The 23713-nt window shown below is 46.1% G+C and overlaps 2 protein-coding genes across 5 annotated transcripts in view; one reads left to right on the top strand and one right to left on the bottom strand.

The window, feature by feature from the left end:
* The window catches only part of ADAMTS12 (ADAM metallopeptidase with thrombospondin type 1 motif 12), a 171404-nt gene extending 165158 nt beyond the window's left edge, over nucleotides 1-6246 (bottom strand). For 2 of the 4 annotated variants that reach the window (XM_071802790.1, XM_071802789.1), the window contains exon 1: nucleotides 6020-6246. In XM_071802790.1, coding sequence (XP_071658891.1) covers nucleotides 6020-6146 — 127 coding nt within the window. In that variant the 5' untranslated portion in view covers nucleotides 6147-6246. The remainder of the gene's footprint in view (nucleotides 1-6019) is intronic. The other 2 variants (XM_071802788.1, XM_065861194.2) reach the window with 2 other exon arrangements.
* A 7950-nt stretch (nucleotides 6247-14196) lies between these two features.
* Nucleotides 14197-20243, top strand: RXFP3 (relaxin family peptide receptor 3). Its single transcript, XM_071802299.1, has one exon. It carries the CDS (start codon nucleotides 14913-14915, stop codon nucleotides 16248-16250), a length of 1338 nt encoding a protein of 445 aa, XP_071658400.1. The 5' UTR covers nucleotides 14197-14912; the 3' UTR covers nucleotides 16251-20243.
* The last annotated feature ends 3470 nt before the right edge of the window (nucleotides 20244-23713 follow it).

Genomic DNA, 23713 nt, shown 5'->3' with positions numbered 1-23713 from the left:
AAGACAGGCTAACAGAGAATGCCACAACACCGGGCCTGCATTTCTAGAGTTTTCAGCACAACTCATGAAATAATCAAATTAAGTGCCTGAAGGAAAAGTTACTCATTTGCTGTCACTGTGCTATTCATCTCTACTTGATGTCTTGAGCTTAATTTGTTGTGGCTTAACTGTTAAGCTTCATGCAAGACCAAAGACTTGCAGTTTTGGACTTCAAACTATGCAAGGAAGTTTTTTGTTTCATCACTACAGTAATTAGTGTGTAAAGGTTAAGGCAAATTAGACATCATCATCAATAAAATGGAAAATCACGCCTAAGCATCTGGTGGCACCAGGATTATCAAAGCAGAGATGTCTAATTTCTTCCATTCACTCCTTAAATACTCATTTCTGAACGCTAGTCACTAGAGAGGGGAATTACGCTACCCTAATAATTTACTCTAATGTAACTGTTGAAATGAATTATTAAAACGTTTCAAAAAGACCACAGGGAATAAGATTACAACACAACAAAGTTTAACAAGATGAGACTAAAGATCACTATCAGTTTTGTCTAGACTGTTGGGTAGAGGTTAGCAAAGGCTATCAACAACAGAACAACTTACTGAGCCTAACATTAAGCCTAACACACCACTTGACCTGTCTAGATGGGTGAGAGTGTAAAACAAAGACAGGACATACAATTTTGGTGATGGTTTTCTGTCCTTCTAGGAAAGGGCAATACTCAAATAGAAGGCAGAGGCAACAAACAGAATAACTTAAGACATACAGCCCACAATGCAGAAGAATAAGGGCTGTATTCTTCAACAGACTGTCTCCATTTTCCTAAAGTAATCATTAATTCATAGAATGATAAATGTCCTTGACTTGTAAGGTACCCACAAGGATCATCGAATTCAACTCCTGTCCCTGCACATGACAACCCCATAGTTCACACCATGTGTCTGAGGGTGTTGTCCAGTCTCTTCTTGAACACTGTCAGGCTTGGGGCCATAACACCTCCCTGGGGAACCTGATCCAGTGCTCCAGCACCCCCTGGGGGAAGAACCTTTTCCTAACGTCCAACCTAAACCTCCCCTGGCATTCTGTCATTGGTCACTAAAGAGAAGAGATCAGCACCTGCCCCTCCTCCTCCCCTTGTGAGGAAGCTGTAGACTGTGATGAGGTCTCCCCTTACTCTCCTCCAGGCTGAACAAATTAAGCGACTTGAATCGCTCCTCACATGGCTTCCCCTCCAAACTCTTCACCAACTTCATAGCCCTCTTCTGGACACTCTGCAGCAGCTTTATATCTTTTTATCCTGTGGCACCCAGACCTGCACACAGTGCTCCAGGTGAGGCCGCACCAGTGCGGAGCAGAGCGGGACAATCACCTCCCTGCCTGGCTGGCAATGCTGTGCTGGATGCACCCAGGCCACGGTTGCCCTCTTGGCTGTCAGGACACACTGTTGGTTCATGGTCAACTTGACATTGACCAGAACCCCCAGATCCCTCTCCACAGAGCTGCTTTGCAGCCTCTCGTTCCCCAATCTGTATGTACAGCCAGGGTTGCCATGTCCCAGATGCAAAATCCGGTACTTGTCCGTGTTGAACTCCATGCAGTTGATGATTGCCCAAGTTCTCTGATTTGCCTGGATTCACAGTATCACACAGTATCACAGTATGTTTGGGATTGGAAGGGACCTCAAAAGATCATCTAGTCCAATCCCCCTGCTGGAGCAGGAACGCCTAGGTGAGGTCACACAGGAATGTGTCCAGGCGGGCTTTGAATGTCTCCAGGGAAGGACTCTCCACAACCTCCCTGGGTAGCCTGTTCCAGTGTCTGTTACCCTCACTGAGAAGAAGTTCTTTCTCAAATTTAAGTGGAACCTCTTGTGTTCCAGCTTGATCCCATTGCCCCTTGTCCTATCATTGTTCGCCACTGAGAAGAGCCTGACTCCATCCTCATAGCACTCACCCTTTATATATTTATAAACATTAATAAGGTCACCCCTCAGTCTCCTCTTCTCCAAACTAAAGAGACCCAGCTCCCTCAGCCTTTCTTCATAAGGGAGATGCTCCACTCCCTTAATCATCTTTGTTGCCCTACGCTGGACCCTCTCCAGCAGTTCCCTGTCCTTCTTGAACTGAGGGGCCCAGAACTGGACACAATATTCCAGATGGGGTCTCACCGGGGTGGAGTAGAGGGGAAGGAGGACCTCTCTCGATCTACTGACCACCCCCCTTGTAATACACCCAAGGATGCCATTGGCCTTCCTGGCCACAAGGGCACAGTGCTGGCTCATGGTCATCCTGTTCTCCACCAGGACCCCCAGGTCCCTTTCCCCTACACTGCTCTCTAATAGGTCATTCCCCAACCTATACTGGAACTTGGGATTGTTCCTGCCCAGATGCAGGACTCTACACTTTCCCTTGTTAAATTCCATCAGGTTATCCCCCGCCCAACTCTCCAGCCTGTCCAGGTCCCGCTGGATGGCAGCACAGCCTTGTGGCGTGTCAGCCACTCCTCCCAGCTTAGTGTCATCAGCAAACTTGCTGATAGTACACTCAATTCCCTCGTCTAAATCATTAATGAATATATTGAATAATATTGGCCCCAGTACTGACCCCTGAGGCACTCCACTAGATACTGGCCTCCAACTGGACTCTGCACCATTGACCACCACTCTCTGGCTTCTCTCTTTAAGCCAGTTTGCAACCCACCTCACTACTCTATTGTCTAGACCACACCTCCTCAATTTAGCTGTGAGGATGCTGTGAGGGACTGTGTCAAAGGCTTTACTGAAGTCAAGGTAGACCACATCCACCGCTCTGCCATCATCCATCCACCTTGTTACATTCTCATAAAAGGCTATGAGGTTGGTCAAGCATGACTTACCCTTGGTAAAGCCATGCTGACTGCCCCTAATGACCCTCTTATCCCTGATGTGCCTTGAGATGACACCAAGGATAAGCTGTTCCATTACTTTCCCAGGGACAGAGGTGAGGCTGACCGGTCTATAATTACCCGGGTCCTCCTTCCTGCCCTTTTTGAAGACTGGAGTGACATTTGCTTTCCTCCAATCCTCGGGCACCTCTCCCGTTTCCCAAGACTTGGCAAAAATGATGGATAGCGGTCTAGCAATGACTTCAGCCAGCTCCCTCAGCACCCGCGGATGCATCCCATCTGGACCCATGGATTTATGGACGTCCAGACTATTTAATTGTTCCCTAACCCAGTCCTCATCGACTAAAGCAAACTCCTCCATTAACCTGGCTTCATCCGGGTTCTCAGGGGTACAGGGTTCCCCAGGACAGCCTCCAGCAGAGTAGACAGAGACAAAGAAGGCATTCAGCAATTCTGCCTTCTCTGTGTCTTCTGCCACCAGGGCACCCACCTCACTCATCAGTGGGCCTACATTGCCTTTGGTATTAGTTTTATCTGCTATGTATTTGAAAAAGTTCTTCTTGCTGTCCTTGACCCCTCTCGCCAGCTGTAATTCTAAGGAGGCCTTGGCCATCCTAGCTGCCTTCCTGCATCCTCTAACAGCAGCCTTATATTCCTCCCAAGTGGCCAGTCCCTGCTTCCATGACCTGTAAACTCGCCTCTTCTGCTTGAGCATACCCAACAGATCCCTATTCAACCACGCAGGCCTTCTGGCTCCCTTCCTCAACTTCCTACATGTGGGGATGCTCTGATCCTGAGCGTGGAAGAAGCAATCTCTGAATGCAATCCAGCTCTCTTGGGCCCCTTTTCCTTCAAGCAGTCTTGCCCATGGGATTTCCCCCAGCAATTGCTTGAAAAGGCCGAAATTAGCCCTGCCAAAGTCCAGGGTTGCAATTCTACTTGCTATTCTGTTCCTGCCACATGAGATGCTGAACTCCACCATATCGTGGTCACTGCAACCCATATTAAAACATCACAGTTTTCCATAAAACTTCGTGCCATCAAAGATTAAATCAAGGGAATCTACCCCCGTGCCACTGACAAGCCTTGGAGTTGGCCTCCTTCTCTTTAGACACCTCCAGGAAAGCTCTCTCAGTAAAGCAGCACTGCTCAGGGATTTACAGGCCAGGAAAGGGAATACTTCCCTGCATGGCTTGTGTAGCTCTAGAGAACACACTGCCTTTCTGCAGCCGCAGCCTGAGAACATGGGCTTGCATTGGTGTGGCCAGCAAGACAGAAACATTAGGCTGAGCAGGACATGTTCAAGTCAGTGCTTTGCCTTGCAAGCACAGTGTTTGCACAGACCCTTCTGGGCACAGGGCATGAGCAAGGTTCAGATCCTTCATGCTTGTTTGAAGCATCTAAGAATTGTTTCAAGGTGCTGGAGAAACCTCCCCTGCAGACCCTCCTAATTGTACATCATTTAAAACATCTCATAATACTCAAAACCATTGCTGTCTGTTCTGCTACTCTGGATTCAAACTCACCACACATAGCCTACATCAAGAATGGCTGTACACAAAATGAATAAACTAGGATAAAGAGAAAAACATACACGGTCTGTCACTAATGACAGGAAATGCACTATTTCTTTTAGACAGATAACATATTTGCTGACAAAATTCCTTAAAGTTGTGACACATAATCATTTGCCATTTTTTCACCTCCATCTTTGTAGTTCATCTACGTCTGCCCCTCAAGAGTCTCTGTCTTCTTTTCAAATGATTCCTTGGGATAGGAAATATCATCGCTCATCTCTGCAGGAGGCCACAGAAAGGCTGTTTACCCAGGAAACACTCCAAGCTGTGAAACCCCATGGCAGAGAGGAGGTCTTCAACATTCAGCAAGGGTATCCTTAACTGCCCCATCCTCCACACTCATCACGGATGTGGAGGTAATGCAACACTTAAAAGTCACTTCAGCTATGTAAGACATAAATTTTAGTCCTTCACACTTCATTCAATCTTCCTTTGCAAAAAAAAAATAGCCAAATTTTGAACTGTTCCTTTACAAATGGTTATTTGCAGACACTTAGAAAAGCCTAGGTTTTTCATGCATAGAAAGTTACGTTAATTCTACATTCATTTCCAAATGCCTAACAATTATACAGTTACCATGTGCTAGCAGGAAGTAACTTCAGGATAATTGTTCATTTATCAGGCATCTTACTTCACCACTTTTCCTTTCCACCATCTCTGAGGGACACAGAAGATTTTCTTCTGTGTTCAAGCTCTCCCACTAGCAGCACCACAGCTGCTGATCGCATCAAGAAGGTTTTTAGGAAGAAAAATTTCCTCCTGCACTTTGGGGTCTTCTTCCATCAGGCAAAGTCTTCCAGCTAATTATACTTTTTCTCTCTTGGGAACTGCTTCTCTGATTTTCCTTGTAACAGGCAGCAGAATAAAATTCCTGAGTTACACTCCTCTGGGGAGGTGTGCAGCTGGTACCACTGGTGGAATAAAATGAATCCACCTGAGGGAGCAGCCTCAAGAGACTCCTCTCACATATGAAGCCTCTCTCTTAATTTAATCCCTCACTGAATATGAGCAACTTGCAGTGGGGCTTACATCCTGGTAACACTAATCCTTTTGTGCAGAAGTGATAATTTGTTTAAGAAAAGCAAAGAAAAGATGAATAACCAGAACAGTAAGTTTCGTGGGTTGTTTTGTTGGTTTTTTTCCAGTTTAGTAGTACAAGCGATTCCAGTATTTTGAAAGATGCCTCTTAACGAGGAAGATGAGCAAAAAGCAACATTTAGCAAGACCTTCACCTACACAATGCAACTCAACGATTCCCAGAACGCACCAGTAAGACACAGCCGCAGCCGTGCGCTCCCACTGCCAAACTTCAAATGCCCCGGAGCCGCCGGTGCCCGGGGGGAGCTCGGGCAGCGCAAGCAGCAGGCGGGGGACGGCGGGGCCGACACGGCGGGGCTGACACAGGGGGGCTCACCGCCCCCCCCGTGACCCCGCCGCGACCCGAGCGGCTGGAAGCACACCCGCGGCGAGGCCGCTCGGCGGAGAGGCGGCGGGAACCCGCTCGTCCTGCCGCCGTGCCCGGGCAATTCCCCGCACCCCAGCCCGCCCCCGCTACCCACCTTGCCTTCCGTCAGGGAAGAGGGCGCCTCCGGCCGGCGGGGTCCTGCCCAGGCAGGGCGCTTGGGCGTGAAGGACGAGGAGCCAGAAGGAGACGTGCGCCGCCCGGCTCCGCAGGGCATATGGCATGGTGCGGGCGGGGAGCTCCGAGCGGGGCGCCGCGACCGCCGAGCCCTAGCCGGGCCGCGGCATGGCCGGGCGGCGGGGCAGCGGCGGAGCGGCCTCCCGGACCCAGGCGCCGCTCCCCACAAGCGCTGCGCGGGGCCGCCCCGGTGTCTGATTTCTGCCGACGGAGGAAGGAGGGCTGTGGGAAGGGAGCCGCTCCGCCTCGGAGCCGCCGGGGTTAACACGCCGGAGCGAACCGGGCCGGGCCAGCAGGGAGGGGAGGAGAGGCCGCCTGCGGGGGCTGCCGTCCCCCCACTCCGCCCTACATCGTGGCAAAGGTGGGGCATGAGCCCCGGCAGCCCTCGGGGGGGCCGGCCCGAACGAGGCAGCCTCTTCTCAGCGGACACCCGCGGCGGGGCCGGATCCCGCAGCCGCCCTGGCAGAGGCTGCCCCTGCCCGGCTTGTGGCAGGAGCGCTCGAAGCACGCGGGGATTCAATGCGTTTTCCGCCGTTTCCCGCCGCGACGGCCTCGACCTTCCAGAGGCGCCCGGAGCCCCAGGGTCCGGCCGAGGCCTCTGGCTCCCGCACAGCCACAGCCCGGCTTCCAGCTGGTCTCCCTGAGCGCTGGGGCCGTTCCAGCGGGCTGGCTCGTTGGAACCCCTTCTGAATGTCCTCCCTGTGTAGGGGAAGTTTCTAACAGCCTTGGCACCTACTTTTTTATGTGTATCCCATGGGCTATTGAGGTGCTAGAGAGAGTTCAGAGAAAGGCAATTCAGCTGGTGAGGGCTCTGGAGCACAAGTCTGATAAGGAGCAGCTGAGGGAACTGGGGCTGTTCAGCCTGGAGAAAAGGAGACTGAGGGGAGACCTTATCACTGTTTACAGCTACCTGAAAGGAGGTTGTAGCATGGAGGGTGTTGGTCTCTTCTCCCAAGTAGCAAGTGACAGGACAAGAGGAAATGTTCTGAAGTTGCACCAGGGGAGGTTTAGATTGGGTATTAGGAAAAATTTATTCCAGGAAAGGGTTGTCAGGCACTGGAACATGCTGCCCAGGGAAGTGGTTGAGTCACCATCCCTGGAGGTGTTTAAAAAGCATTTAGATGAGGTTCTTACGGACAAGGTTTAGTGCTAGGGCTGTGTTATAGTTGGGCATGATGATCCTGATGGTCTCTTCCAACTGAAGTGATTCTATGACTCCATACCATGGATGCCCTCAGGCGAGGGATCCTGAGGTTACCGCACAGACGCTGCTCCCCAGATACCAAGGTGGGTGCCCACGGCACTGCTTGGGTACCGTCCTGTCCTTCACACTTGGGCTGAACTCCTCATCTGCCTTGGTAGCCTTCTGCTTAAAACTGACTCAGACTTTCCTGAAAGCGAATGACTGTCACAGTTCAGCTGCCTTAACTGTGAGAACTGAACCTCGAACCCCAGAGAATGAAAATGCAAGGAGGAGTTAAAACTCCAAGGATTTCTAAATCAGATGGAAATGTGGCTTCTCACAGGCTTGAGACTTGATAACTCTGGAAACAGAACGTTTATAAAAGAGTGATATTTGACTTATGAGTCATAACGTGCCCTCTTCTAGCTAACAGGATGACACTATGCAAAAGATGATTTACGTAATATTTTACATCCAACACCACTTGCCAAGAGAAGGTTTGTTCATTGTAAAGTATTATGATGTAGCTGTCTGTATATTCTACATATGAATAACGTTACCTCGCTTGTTACAGGAACAAGTTTCCTGGTGTGCTAGCCATTAGGATTCTTAGAATAGTGTAGCCACATAGTGGGCACTAGACTGTTTGATGGTATTGGATATTGTAGCCTGCTTATCTTCTTGTCAGTAATCCTATGAAGTCAATTTAAAGCTGTGAGCTGAAATTGGTATAATGTCTATAATACTTAACATTTTAAAAACACTTGACTATTGTTGCATACAACAAGCTACACAATTTTCTGTGAATATTTTAAAATAATTTAAGAATAAGGAAGTACCTGAAGGAATAAAAAGGTAAAGGACTATAGAATAAGCAGAACAGGTTAGGAGCATTGAAAAAAAAGGTGTGGAAGTTCAAGGCATCGGTGTATGTTTACAAAGTACTATTTTAACAAACTTACTGAAGGCAATCAGAAAAACAGCCCTTCTGTGAGAGGCATATAACTATTTGCTTCAATTTCCGGTCATCTTTTTAGAGAGGTGTTCACTGTGTCTGATGTGAGGCAACTAGTATTTCATGCAGGATCCCATCTTGGTTTCTTCCTCAGCAGGAAAAGTTAATGCCTGTTGCCTATAATTCTCTCCAAGCATGAGTTGCTTGTTGTTCTGCCCTTTCCTGAGGCTACAGAGTTCCTCATTCTGGACTAACTTTCTCAACCTGTTGCTCCTCCTCATTTTCTTCCCTGTTATCTCTTCTCCAGACAGCATCACATGAGTGAAAGAAAAAAGTCAGGAAATTATGAAAAAACAAAAGCCTTAGTAACTCAAGAAGAATTTGTGGGAATATGGGTGGTTTTGTTTTATTTGTTTTTTTTTTTTTTTTATGGCCAAAAATTGTAGGTGCAAAAGTCATACAGAATGGAGAAAAGGAACTGTGGGAATCTGATCCCAAACTTCTGTAAGTCCCTGGGCTTTGGGCCAGCGTGCACATACAGAGAAGAAATTATTCACTGTGTGTAGTGTCAGAGAATACCCCAGGGGACAGTAGGTTTCCTGCCTAAGAGATGCTGTGGCTGTAGCTGACACAGTCACAGTTAAAATGTGAAGCAATGGCACAAACAGAAAGGACTTTCCTGCTGCGAGGACATACTTAGGCCAACTGTTTAAGTGAACAGGATTTATGGCATTGTGTCTTCTGAGTACAGACCTGATTCAGAAGAGCATTGGTGCACTATTAAAATAAGAGACCTATATTTTAAACTATTTGGTCACTCATTAATAATTGTAAAAATCTAATTATAAGGAGTTAATTAGTGGTTTCATGTTCTGAGAGACGTAACATGAGAGACATCACCTTGGAGATTTTTATGAACGTAAGGGCGTTGTTTTAATATACCACAACCTCAGTTATGAAAATAAAATTAATACAGTACTGCATCAGTTGTGACATCAAAAGTATTGCAGTTCAGTAACTGCAGCTTAACACAGAAAAGCTGGCACAGTTATTGAAAGGAGGTCAGAAGAAAACAGATTTGTGATCAAGAGACAGTCAAACCAGTACACAGTCCAAGCACAGTCAATATCTGTGTTCTTTTTAAATGGAAGTAGACCTTAAGGCCAGAAGTAAAAGAACTGTGTGTATAGGAATGTATATGCTTGCATAAATGTATACAGAGAGACAGAAAAGCAGAGATTATGAGCAGTGAGGAACAGCAACATAAGTAACGTGATTTGAGGTTGACGGGTTGCTACGAAATGCAACCAAACTGAAGACAGTCAGGAAATTTTGCCTCACTGGAAATGAGATTCTCCAACCCAAACTGTAAAAACCTAAAAGGCATATAATACGCACTTGTTTGTCTGCTCACCTGGTCAGCGGGGAGAGAAGAGACTCTGGAGGATAATGCATCCCATTCTGTTACGTACAAGGTGAGGCATTGTCTGGACCTGACTATCTGTTAACTATACAGGCAGATTAACAGTTTGCTTGGACTAGAAATGTTGAGAAGATGGATCACACATGATATGGTGGGCCATGTTAAAGGTACTGAGTATTAACAGAGAGAGGAACTGAAAGAATCCCAATGACTCTGTGGAGTTTGCTGGGTAGTTATTGTGCATTCATTGATATTTTTTCTTGACACAGATTTAGATGGACATTTGTGAGTGCTTTTAGTTTTGACTTATCCCCTCTTTCTTATTTACAGATGCAGCCTCTTAATACAGCTAACTGTTGGCAACTGAATCAGAGACATTGTAAATCTCTCAACTTCCATTTTAATTATAGTCTTTAAAGATTTTTGGAATTTCTTAAGTTACTCATGCAAAAAAAGTATTTGCCGACATTCAACTAATAGTATGGCTGTAGGAAGATTCAGGTAACAGGAAGAAGTAAACTCCGAAGTAGTCAGTGATTTTATTACATTTGTTTTTTTGGGATGCCTGGATTCCTGATCAGTGCTCAAGCAGGGGTTGTTACTTGTAATTGGTGAGCTAAGTCACAAAATGGTAATTTCTTGCTTGGGCTATGTGAATTTAAAAACTCATTTGGTCTTAGTGTCAGTATTAACTGTTTTAAAGCATGTTTCTGGAGCAACTTTGAAATTAATTTTTTGTGAAAATTAGTTGCAGGAAAGCATGTGATCAGTGATCTACCTTGGAAGCAAATGAGGAGAGGACATGAACAGAATTAGAGTAATTATTAAGTTAAAATTTTTATCTGTATTCATATATTAGTTTCTGGAGAACATGTCAGTGGTCCGTTAAGCATACCAATTATGTTTTCCTCTGGGTATGATGATTGTGTTGTCTAACTGAGATTTTGTAGTGAAAACCTGTGTACATTTCTTTCTGCACTTTTAAGAAAAGAATTGCCGTGAAAATCTTGCCATGGTAGACACACACAGAGTCACACCAGACATTTACTCACAGGATGGAGAAAGTAGAGTTGTAGAATTGTAGAATAATTTAGGTTGGAAAAGATTGTTAGGATTACCAGGTCCAGCCATTAACCTAATACTGCCACGCCCACCACTAAGCCATGTTGCTAAGAACCTCGTCTAAATGCTTTTTAAACACCTCCAGGGATGGTGACTCCACCGCTTCCCTGGGCAGCCTGTTCCAATGCCTGACAACCCTTTCCAGGAAGAAATTTTTCCTAATATCCAATCTAAACCTCCCCTGGTGCAACTTTAGGATATTTTCTCCTGTCCTATCGTTTGTTACTTGGGACAAGAGACCAACACCCTCCATGCTACAACCTCCTTTCAGGTAGTTGTAGACAGCGATAAGATCTCCCCTCAGCCTCCTTTTCTCCAGGCTGAACAGCCCCAGTTCCCTCAGCTGCTCCTCATCACACTTGTGCTCACAAAAAGCCAAGGGAAGACTATAGGGGTTCCAGAAATTAGAAATGAGAAAATAAACAAATATGTGATGTCCGTTTTTTCCCTATTTCTCTTTCCTTCTTCTGCTCCAAAAATCCGTTTTAGTGAGAAAAAATGCCATAAAAATAACTATTCATAAACCAGAATTCTGTAGCAAGAATGCAACATTTAAGAATAATATAAAGCTGATCTGAGTAACACGTATTAATAGCTCTTTTCAATGAAATGTGTTCATGAGCTTTAGTATTGCTGCTCATTGCTTCGCTATGTTGAATAGAGAAAGATAAAAAAATCCTTTGCTGCTACAACAATACTGCAAGAGATAGTGCCATGTTTCTGTATTTAAAACAGTGATACATTAAATATTTCAAAAATCTGCTTTAAGCTACAAAAACGGCTTTCATATTAAAAACAGAACCACATTTCCCATGCCAAAACATTTCAGAACAGCATGGAGCTGGCTTAGTCACCGCTGTAATCATGATACATCCCTCATTTGTGTCTGAGATCTGTAAAGGAAGTGAAAAATGATAGGGATCCTTCAGTGTAAGTTGTAGAAAAATTATCATTTTCAGCAAATGTTTATTTGGCATATTATGTGAAATATTTTTGAGTGCTATTTGAGAACTACTTAAATGGACACTTTTATCTCTGATACAATATATTCTAAATCAATGTGCCATTTCTGTTGGTGGTCTGATCTGGTGCAAGGTTTTTGAGTTTGGTGTACAGATTGATGCTATCTGAAGACAAACTAGCAGCCCTATGGATTATTTTAGCATAGTACTATGTAAACCAAAAAGCCTCTTAAAAAACCCTGCAAGATCAGTTTGAGATTTTCAAAGTTAACAAATCAGCCATTTTTTCCCTGTTATCACCAGAATACTTACCAAAAGGATGTGCCCATCAAATTTATTACTGTTTTCAAAAAGCTTGAGTCCAACTGGCACGTTGATAAAGACTCCAGAAAGTCACATATTAGCAAAAAGCCTTGGGCAGCATTGGTGGAATAAATCATGAACAAACAGAAGACAGTATTTTCCAGAATAATAGTCTTTAGGTAATGTATCTGATTAATTTTGCAATATTTTTCAAAATAGCAATGACTTTTAAAACGTTTTTCCAGCTATGGAAATGTTCTGGTGGTGCGACATATAAATTATTCAGCTAATATTTCTTTTATTATTCATCTAGGTTTAGCAAGTTCCCTTACCTGCCTGTAAAACTTCCTCTCTGAGGTAAAGAATGACTGAAAAAAAAAAGACAAACCACCCAACACTGAAAAGAAATTTGTCCAGTGGTCAGAATGTGAGCCAAAAACCTGGACAACTGTTTCCCATTTGCAGCTCTGAGTTCAAAATCCATGACCAGTGTTCCCATGAGATACTTCAGTTCATACGCTGGTGATTTCTCTGGGTGGCCAACAAAATAAGCAATATATCTTCAGACATGATTTCCCTCCCCCTCCCCTTTCTGAATCTTTACTACCGTTCAGCTTCCGCAGTATATCAACAAGATATACGAGCAGCGAAATATTCAAATGGTAGATGAATTTCATGCAAGACATGGTTTCTGCAGTTTTTTCCAATGAAATATTTAAAATTGAATGTGGAGATAGCAATGTGATCAGAATGGGGCAGAATTCAGTCTGGAGAAAATATACTTCGTTGTCCATCCTGCTAATGATTTACCAAGTGAACGTGTCACAGCCTCTGCGTGGTTCAATTACAGATGATGTTTCCCTTGTGAACTAACAGTGGAAGGACCAAGTAGATGGGGAAAATTGAACAAGAAGTTGCTTATTTCAACTGTTTTACTAACCTTCATTTTGGATAAGTGCTGACACTAGTGCCAATGCAGCCGGAGCTGCTGAGGGCTGGGGGCCACTTTGCCTGTGGAACCATTTGCAGAACCTCTGCAGTAGTGCAACTCTGACTAAAACGTGACATTTTTGCTTTGCTTGTTCATATGGTTGTTGCACTACTAATGCTAAAGAATACTTGTCTTTCTCTCCTGCCTGTACTGTTTTACAGTCAGCAGAGCAACAATGATGGGGCTGATGGGGTTGATGGTTTTCATGGCAAGGATGATTTACTTTGGGTGAGAAAGTCTGAGAAAGTGTTGCCATTCAGCAGCCTAGGGGATGCCACTTAATGCCCCACTATTGAGAATGCCACCTGAATGCAACTCTAGTCAGCAATTAAAAGGTATGAAAGCCTAGAAAAATTCCATGATTTGCAAAAAGCTCGAAAGAAATGTCAGGAGTCCATTTTTTAAGGTCTGCTGCAGTCAACTTTTTGAAGGCCTATTATTTCATTTATTTTGTTTTGTTCTAGTAACAATGTATTTAGCACAGCAAGTAATCTGGAGGCTGTCTTCGCAGAGTATTGCATTGCTTATTCCCATAAGTTGCACCCTCGTCATATACAACACGAAAAAGGTATAAAACTTCATAGTTACTGTTGTTCCCCTTTCACACTCCTGTGATCCAGCTGATAACTTTTATGGGGTCACTGTAGATGTAAGCCGGAGTAGTGAGTGGACTGCTGGCAACAGTTGGCACACGCAGCCATGTCTTTGCAGGAATTTCGATGAGATAACTCAGTTTAAAGACTAGGGAGAAATAATGTACTTGTTAAATCTTTCCTTGATCTCCCCCAGATGGCTGATTTACAGTGCTTTATTTAGGTATACTTAGAATATATTTCGCTTTCAGAATGTGCACTTATTTTGATTTATTCGCAAGCAGAATGGGAGAAAGAAAGCCTCGGTTCCTGTTCCTATCAGTTGCTTTGTGTTTCTGCTGCAAATTGGGTGGCAGAGCACAGGGCTGGGATGTGCCGGCTACCGCTGCTCAGGTCTTCGGGCCGGTGCTGCCGCTGCCCGGCGCGCCGAGGCCCTCTGCGGGCGATCGGCTGCCGGGAGCCCGCGGCCGCCTCTCGGTCACCAGCGGAAGCGGCATCTGCCCCTGGCGGGTCCTGCCCGCCTCTGCCTTCGCCCCGGCGCTACGTGCTAGCGGCAGCCGGACTTCACAACTTGGTTGTCCCTGCCGTTCGTTCTAAAATTAGGGATAGTACCGTCTTCCCATGACCCAAAAGTGGGAAAGGTGTTTTGTCTGTCTCTGCACTGAATGTGGTCGTTTTGAGGACAGAGAAGCACGTCCAGGGTTGGTGCCGAGGTTTCGCAGGCAGGAAGGCGCAGCTTGTTTCGGGCTTGCCCCTCATCTGAGCAGGAGAGCGACGCCCCCCAGCACGTCCCAAGCGCAGGAGGGAAAGCGGCGGGTATTTTGGAGCTGACTCGCTGGCGGACTCTTTGGGGAGAGGGCATCGCCTCGGCTCGAGAACTTGCCGAACTCAGCCCACGGAAATGCGCCGCTCGGTTGGTTTACACGCCCGCTCCCCAGCCGGGCAGGCGGAACGGGAGGGAGGCGAGCGGCAGGGATGCAGCCGCCGTGAGTGAGCGAGTGAGGACCGCAAGGCCGGGGGGGCGGGGGCGCGGCCGCCCCCACTCAGCACCCGGGAGAGCTCCGCCGCCGCGCTGCGCATGCCCCGGCTCCGCCGGCGCGGATATAACCGCGGCGTGGGGCGGGATCGGCTCTAGCCGCGGGGACCCGCCGAGCGGAGGAGTCGCCGTCCCCATCCCTGCCGCCGCTCCGGCAGCCCGCCCGCCGCAGAGCCCGCCCGCCGCTGCCGGCTCGGGGCTCTGGGGAAAGGCTCCTGCGGACCCGTCGCCCTCCCTAGCATGGGATGGGCGAGCCCTGCGAGAGCGGTTCCTGCTCGCCAGCCGGCGGCATGAAAGAGGGAGCAGACTGGGAGTCCTGGGACTTGCCGCTGGGTTTGCTGGAGGGTGCCCAGATGGGCAACAAGAGCAACATGTCCTTCCTGCAGCTTTTCAAGAACATCAACCTCGAGCGAGCTGACGGGATGCAGGGGGACAGCTCTGATGTGGTGCGGATTGTCATCTCACTGGTGTACTCTGTGGTGTGCGCCATGGGGCTGGTGGGCAACCTGCTGGTGCTCTACCTGATGAAAAGCAAACAAGGCTGGAGAAAGTCCTCCATCAACCTCTTTGTGACTAGCCTCGCAGTGACTGACTTCCAGTTTGTGCTGACCTTGCCATTCTGGGCAGTGGAGAACGCACTGGACTTCAACTGGCTCTTCGGCAAGGCAATGTGTAAGATCGTCTCGTATGTAACAGCTATGAATATGTATGCCAGTGTCTTCTTTCTCACTGCCATGAGTGTGGCTCGATACCGCTCTGTGGCTTCAGCCTTGAAGAATCAGCGGCGAGGTGACCCATTAGGTGGCTGCTGCTCTGCCAAGTGGCTTTGTGCACTCATCTGGCTGTTAGCTATCCTAGCTTCCCTGCCTCATGCCATTTTTTCCACCACTGCCACCGTATTTGATGATGTGCTCTGCCTTGTCAAGTTCCCTGAGGGCCGAGGCAGCAATGCCCAGTTCTGGTTGGGTCTGTACCACATCCAGAAGGTGCTCCTGGGCTTTGTGGTGCCACTGGCCGTCATCAGCCTCTGCTACTTGCTCCTGGTGCGCTTCATCAGTGACAAGCATGTTGGCAGCACCTGCAGTGGCCCCAGCACCAAGCGCCGCTCCAAAGTGACTAAGTCAGTGTCCATCGTGGTGCTGTCTTTCTTCTTGTGCTGGCTGCCTAACCAAGCACTCACAACGTGGGGCATCCTCATCAAACTCAACGTAGTGCACTTCAGTACTGAGTACTTCCTCTCCCAAGTGTACCTCTTCCCCATCAGTGTGTGCCTGGCACACTCCAACAGCTGCCTCAATCCCATCCTCTACTGCCTCATGCGCAGGGAGTTTCGAAAGGCACTGAAGAGCCTCCTCTGGAGGATCACCTCACCTTCCCTCACCACCATGCGTCCTTTCACCGACACCACCAAGCCTGAGCAGGAGGAGCAGGCCCTGCACGCCTTGGTGCCTGTCCACCCTGTTACTGCTTCTTCTCCTGCTGCAAATATTCAGCCGGAGGTGGCCTACTACCCCCCTGGGGTGGTGATGTACAGCAGCCGCTATGACCTGCTGCCTGCCAGCTCCGCAGAGCAGCAGTGCTGAGATGGGCAGGGGGCTCTGGGGGGTGGGACTATGGGGTCCATGCAAGATGTGGCCCTGGGATATTGAATGCCTGGTAGGGACAAAGGGAGGGGTAAAGGAGGGATTCTGTGTGAAAGACATGCTTTGTAGGTTGTGCCTGCTCTCAGAAGCTTGTTGGTGGAAATTGTTTTCTTGAAAATGTCCCCCAGACTGGAGAACAGGAGTAGGAGGAGGCAATGGTGGTGCACTGGGGATTGGGGTATGCCCAGGAGATGCTTTTAGTGTTTGTATGTGTTCTGGGGAAGAGGAACTGGGGAGGGTGATGGGAGTCCAGTCAGAGGGGATACAGGATGTGAAAGGCACTGTAGGGAGGAGAGGGACTGGATGGGTTGGAGCAAGGCTGGGAGGCCTCCACTCTGTCACTCCAACCTGCAGGTGCAAGTAGCAAAGGGCCAGCAGCCCTCCCAGCCCTGTGTGTGTGTTTGTGGCAGGGGGAGGGAGCTGGGCTGCTTTCTCACTGCTGCATAGCATTGTAAATAGTGCCAGCCTGACTATGGTCCCTGCCCCCTGTGCTCCAGTAGTGGCACAGGGATCAGGCAGCCTATGTCCTGTTTCACACCTGCCCTGGTGGAACAGCCAGGACAAGTGGGTACAAGGCTCCTGCTTGTTCAGGCTTGGCCCCTTTCCCCTCTCTTAGAGACCCACAAAAGAGAGAGGACAAGGAGCACTGTGAGCCCCTCCAGATCTGTGCAGGATCTGCTTTTCTAGCTCCCCCCATCCCCTCTGCTGCTGCCAGGACACAGAGCAACCCTGACAGCCAAGGAGAAAGCCAAGTACAAGAACTTACAGCTTCATGGAGAGGTGTTGCTTTGCCTGGTTTTGGAGAGGATGGTGTCAGCCCCCTGACACAGTGTTCACCATCCTCTCTTCAGGCTGATGGGGGGGAAACCCACAGTCCCAAACTGTGTGTGGCAAGACAGATGTCTCTCCCAGGGCACTGAGGCTGCAGGTTTCCGTCTTGCTGCACTTCAGACTGTTTGTATTTCACTCCAGCACAACTGTAAATTAAAAAAAAAAAAAAAAAAAGGGGCAGGGAGGAAAAGAAACAAATCAGAGCCACTTCAAGCTGCTTGCTCGGGGATACTTCTAGGTTCAACTGAAACCAAGCACAAAGTTTTTCTGTTCTGTGAAAGTGTTTGTTAAGGGTCTGCACTGATACTTGCCAGTGTTTCAGTTAACTCCGGTTCAATTCCTCTGGTGAGAGGAGCCCTAGAGCCTGCAGGTCACTGCTTTTGCACCCTGGAGAATGGCAGGGACAACGCCTGTCCCAGCCTGTGTTCCAGAGAACTAACTGGGAAATAACTAGGTGTTGATCTGAAAGAAGCTTTTAAGGGCATGAAAAAAGCATAATTTTAAGCTGTGAAACTTTTTATGGTAAGGTTATGTATTTACTTTTTTTTTTTTTTGTTAATTACAAGGAAAAATAATTTAAAATGGAAAGATAAAAATATTTCTTTTAAAAGATGGAAAATTCAACAATTCTGCTTTTGTTGTCAAAACACAAGTTCATTAATCCTCAATACTGCAAATGGGAAGAATATATAAACACAATATTAAAAGTCCCTCTCTATTTCTAGCCCCTTACCCTGCAGCCTAACTCCAACATCTGCTTGACTTTGCTAAAAAAAAAAACATTTCTGCAGAGGGTTGTTTGTCACCTCTAAGTACTGATGTGGAGAAAACTTGCTGTTTCTCTCCAGAGAAAATTGCTGTGCTGTTAGTGGCAATTAAGCTTTGCAGACTCTGATAGGTTTATTGTACGTGTTGGTAACTCCTGTTGTAAAATTCAGGTTTGGACTGGAAGCAACTGGTTCTGCTACTTGTAAGAAGAAGCTGTTCTGTTTTTTCAAGGCAGAAGAGATGTCTACTACAGCCTTGGGAGCTTGCTAACTGGGAAGATACATGTGCATGGAGAAGAACCGCAGAAGCAAGCTGGCAGCTGATGGACATACTTACACAGATGCAAAGACTCTGAAGAAATCAGATATATCCACAGAAGAACTTGAACTTCTAAGTACTGTACAACTGCCCCTCTAAGTTCCTAAGTCCTGACTTGGCTGCCAGTTGAAGTCTGTAGGTACTTAAAGGTTTTTTTCTAGGAAATTTTTTTGTGCCTAGAGGTCTGCTCCTGAGCATGCCTAAATCTGCTTATGTCTGTAGCACTTACCTCTGTGCTTCATGGGGATCTCTCAGTCAGGACTGGCCTCAGTGTGTATCTGAAGGGAGGGAGGCAGCTCTGCATCCCAACACAGACCACATGGTGCCAGGCCACACTAAGGAGGGGCTGCAAACTTAACTCATTCCCCACATCCCTTTGCATGTATGTATAGATGTGCTGCTTTTGTCCCACCTTCAATGCATGTGCAGATTATGCTCCTTCCTCTTCTCTTTTGAAATGCTAAATAAGTGGGCAGAGCTTTTGCCCATAGCCTAGGAAACTCACCTTCCCCCCTTGCACATCCCTGGGGAATGACTGAATCTCTGGTCTACTCCATGTATGTGCTCAAGTCCTCTGGCTTGAAACAGTTCCCTGTTGCATGAGTTGCTCACTGTTGCTTGATCATAAAGGGAAAGCAAGCCCTTGAACACTGTCTTGCAGCATAGCGGTTGAGTGTAAGCCCTGAAGAGGAAGTGCCAAGATTTTTTACCGTGTAAATACAGATGAGGATATTGGATCCAGGCCTGGATTCTAGGTCTCCCCTTTCCGAGAACAATGATTAACTTGCTCTCAGGTCCTGGTTCAATTAAAGTTTCAGTAAGCCATGCAAGAGCCTGGGAGCTTTCTAGACCTATAAATGTAGCAGCCCAATGTGTCAAAGGATTTGCAAGAAATGCATCTGAGTCTCACATGTCCTGGGAGAAAGCCCTAATGCCTGTGCTAGCAGATGAAGAAAGCTACACAGCTGTATGAGAAAAGGATATAATGAACACAACTCCAGAGCTCAGAGAGATCTAACCATGTCTAAATGGGCCAGAAGAAAGTACCTAAATTAAGAAAAGTGGATGCGTTTCAAAGCCAGACTCTCTTCTTAGTGTTTGCTTTTGAACAGCATAGTTTCTTACTTGGCTTGCTGGAATTTTAATCCCTATCCTGATGCTTAAATGTTCTTGTACACTACATAAAAAGCTGTCCAGGTGTCTAAAGTGTAACTATGAATGTCTATAGATAGGAAATTGCCTAAAAGACATCCTCTGTGCTGCTCAGCATAACAAAACCTGTGTGCTTTTGTGGACGTCAATGCAGACATAATTTTACGCCAGCGAAACAACGCAGTAAAATAGATGGTGTTCAGAACAACCCATAGCTAGGCCATAATGCTAGCAAGGTATCGTGCTCAGAGGAAGCCTCAAGTATCTGATCACTAAAGACATGAAAACTTTACATTTTGCAAATCACCCAAATAGAAAAATACCTTGAGGGACTGGTCTATGAAGTTAGACAGCAACTCTCTCTTAAGCCACTGATCCACCAGACGTAGGTCAGGAGTTCAAAAGAGGCACAATCCACCCACAATTGAGCAAATGTTGGTTTAGGCCAGATTGGCAGGTCAGGCTGTGCAGGTCAGTGTGCGCCCAGCGTGGCCAAAGAACACTGCTCCAGCTGCACGTGAGCAGAGGGAAATTCTGTTTCACATGTGCTGTAAGTTCCATCTATCTGTATATGAGATCTGCGCTCTGTAGCATGGGCAGGGGCACCAGCCTGGGCATTGCAAGGAAGGGGCAGCTGCTCTGAGTGTGCACATCAGGCCTGTGGCCTGGGCAGAGGGTCTTTACAACTCCAGCTTTGAGACTACGTGTTAACAACAAATTCTACTGGGTATCTGGGGTTTCGTAAGTAATCAGCACAAGATGCTTCAAAAACACTCGTGTTTCCTTCAAATGTTCATGCCTTCATTTGTAACAATTGCCTTTTCATGGACTAAAATAAAGACAGCTGAAGGATGCAAAACAATACTTACGGAGTTCTTTAAGAGATTTTTGTGACCAGTCTCCTGCTGTTGGAGATTCCTGGTGGGGTGCTGGTAGAGAGGGGCACATTGCCACAGAATGATGGGAACCCGAAGGCGCAGGCTGACATCTAGTGACGAACTGGAAAAACCTTTAAAACTCAGATGTTCTCATTAGGCACTAACTTTGATTGCTTAAGGACCTCTAAATATCTCTCTCCCTCAAATGACTAACCAAGCTCTTAATGTAATAACAACCTCCAATTTCCAGGTTTCCCTTTTTAAATGCCTCTTCAGTAGAAATATTGCTTCACTTTCTCTTTGAATCATTTAAGTACTCACTTTAGCAGTATAAATCAAATGCAGTCCCCTTCATTCCAGTTCAATACTGTCTGCTTTGAAATCTGATTATTCTAATGACTGCCTGTGCAGAAGCTCTGATCTAATTGTCATCCCTGAGCTTGGGCAGGCACAGGTATGGGTGTGGTGCAGCTCAAGAACGTTAGATTGGGTGCTTGGATTTCAAATTCTTAGTAAGGCTTATTTCTCTCCTGCTTCAAAAGAGAATTCTGATTAATCCATTCAGAAGGGGTTATCAAAAATATCTTTTTATAATGATTAAACAGTTATAAGAATCTCCTCCAGGTACATTGGTAGCATCAGTTGTTGCAGTAGCAGTTGAGACAAAGTCTGCAAGAAAAAGCTGAGCAGCCAGTTAATGCGTTCCTTTGGTAAAGTGCTGCTGGTAACACACCTTAGACCTGTTTTCTAGTTGCTGGAAGTTGTTTTCCTTAGAAGTGGCTCTTTCAAATCCTACACATATATGCACGTTTCTCAGCCTCAGGATCCTTCACAAAATCTTAACTGTAAAATACAGACTCGCAGGATGCCTGAGTAAATTGAGCCAAGACAGAAACAATTTATTTGGTCATTTAAGTTTTTTGAAACCTTGACCTACCTAATTGAAGAGTGCTAACAGAATGTTAAGGTGATCAACTGCAGGCTATTCAGTGTGGGAAAATAACAAAACATTGGATGTTGACTCCCTCACTCATCCATTCCTTGTGAGAATGAGATACTATTTCTTCAAGGACCTGTGTTGTGAATTGCACAGAACAACTGAATGACTGCACTCATTGCACAATGGTCAAATCAACTGCTCAACACTGGCTTCTACATCATTCTTCAATGAACCATTCCACTTCCATTCAGAAGTCACATCTAATGCTGGATAAAACTGGAGTATTGCAGAAAAGTTCTTTGTCTCTGTAGTTCTGAAAAACTCCCTGGTCAGCTTAGACCGGAAGTCTGAAAACCAAATATCTTCAATTTTCTTTTCAAGCCAAATCCTAAAACTGAGATTATTGATAAAGTTGCCACCAATTCATAGCTACCAACAATTAGTCAGGAGTTGAGATGATAAGGAAATCACAGCTGACCAAGCTAGTAACCTTCTGTGATGAGACAACCGGCCTGGTGGGTGAAAGTAGAGAGTGTATGTTGTTTATCTCGACTCAAATAAGGTTTTGATGCTCTCCTCCCTGACACCCCTATAAATGAACCAGTAAAGAATGGAATAGATAAGTGAAAAGTGAGATGGATTGAAACTGGCTGAACTTCCAGGCTTGAAGTGTTGTGATTAGCAGCATGAAGTCCAGCTGGAGGGCAGTGACCAGTGATCAATACTGGGGCCAGTCCTGTTCAACAGTTGCAATGAGGGTGGTAAAACACTGGAGGAGGTTGCCCAGATAGGTGGTAAATGCCCCATCCCTGGAGACATTCCAGGACAGGCTGGATGGAGCTCTGAGCAACCTGATCTAGTTGAAGATGTCCCTGCTCATTGCAGGGTGGTTGGACTAGATGACCTTTGAAGGTCCCTTCCAACCCAAACCATTCAATGATTCTATGATTCTATGAATACCTTCATTAATGATCTGATGATGTGACAGAGTGCACCCCACCATGTTTGCAAATGATACAAAAATGGGAGAAGTGGCAGTTACACAAGAGGCTTGGGCCACTATTCAGAGGGACCTTGATGGGCTGGAGAAATGGGCTGAGAGGAACCCCAGGGGGTTCAACAAAGGGAAATGCAATAAGCAGAGCATTGCCAGCAGATCAAGGGAGGAGATCCTTCACCTCTGCTCAGCCTGATGAGGCCACATTTGGGATGCAGTGTCCAATTCTGGGCTCCCCAGTACAAGAGAGAGATTAATTTATTGGAGAGGTTCTAGTATGATGTAGGGCTTGAAGCATCTGTCATGTGAGGAAAGGCTGACAGAGCTGGGGAGCTGAAAAGGTTCAGGGGAATCTTACCAATGTGTGTAAATACCTAATTGGTGTGGGGGTTAAAGATCGAACCAGACTCTTCTCAGTGTTGTCCAGGGAATGGACAACAGTGAATAGACAACAGGCAATAGGCAGAATCTGAAATTCAATAGATTTCATTTAAGTGAGGAAAAAAACCCACCTTTTTATGGTGAGTGTGGTCAAACACTGGAAGAGGTCACCCAGAGAGACTGTGGAGTCTCCATCTTTGGAAATAGTATCTGAGCACATGCAGTCTGACCAGCTGCTGTAGCAACTCTGTGCTGAGCAGAAGGATTGGACGAGGTCACCTCCAGAGGCAACCCCAACTATTCTGTGCCTTGATGTGATTTTGTGATGGCAAATAAATTGCTACAAATACGTCTTTGTTCCAATACAGTAGAATGTGCACATTCTTGCCTGTCTTGCCTGACATTTATTCTGGAAAAACTCTAAAAACTTTATGCCCTCAGATCACCTCCTATTGTATATTTCAAATTGTCTAATATATGTTTATGGTCATAAAGAGATTTCTAAAATGCTTTCACTGCTTTTTATTTCTGCTGAAACAGTTGAGGGAAGCTTAGAGGAAACATACTCTTCCTTTTGCCCATCAAAAAGCATTTTCTGCTGAAACCCAGTCCCTTATTAACAGGCAAATCCAGTGATACATATATAGGTAGAGAGCTATCCATGAACCCCCGAACTGAAAGTAACAGGGCTCCTATAGCACTGTATTAAATAACTGTTCAACATGTACAGCTGATAATAAATAGTTAAAAAGAAGAATCTAGTTTGAATTTCAGATTTGGGATTACATTTTCAGAGACATAGACTCAAATTTTGAATTTTGGCCACACTTGGTATGAAGTCATTTCAAGTAAAATATTCAAAAAAACTCAAAATTTCAGTTCAGAAAGGAACAACACCCTTTAACAAGGTGCCATCTCTCAGAGAGAAACATAGTTTTAACAGTTGTTTTATTGCCATATTTTGCAATGTTATGGCAATCTAACAATACGTGTGATATATTTCTTAAAGGTCTTTTTATTGGGATTGGGTGTTTTGTTGAAATTTCAGCACTTATTAAAGAGAGGTAATCCAGCCCTCAAAATCCCTGGAATCTGATAACTTGCAAATTGTATTGCAATATGTATGACATTTCTTTTA

The sequence above is a fragment of the Patagioenas fasciata genome, chromosome Z (assembly GCF_037038585.1).
Source record: "Patagioenas fasciata isolate bPatFas1 chromosome Z, bPatFas1.hap1, whole genome shotgun sequence".
Lineage (NCBI taxonomy): Eukaryota > Metazoa > Chordata > Aves > Columbiformes > Columbidae > Patagioenas > Patagioenas fasciata.
Note: the sequence above shows the minus strand (reverse complement) of the source record. Positions and strands in the feature narration are given on the sequence as shown.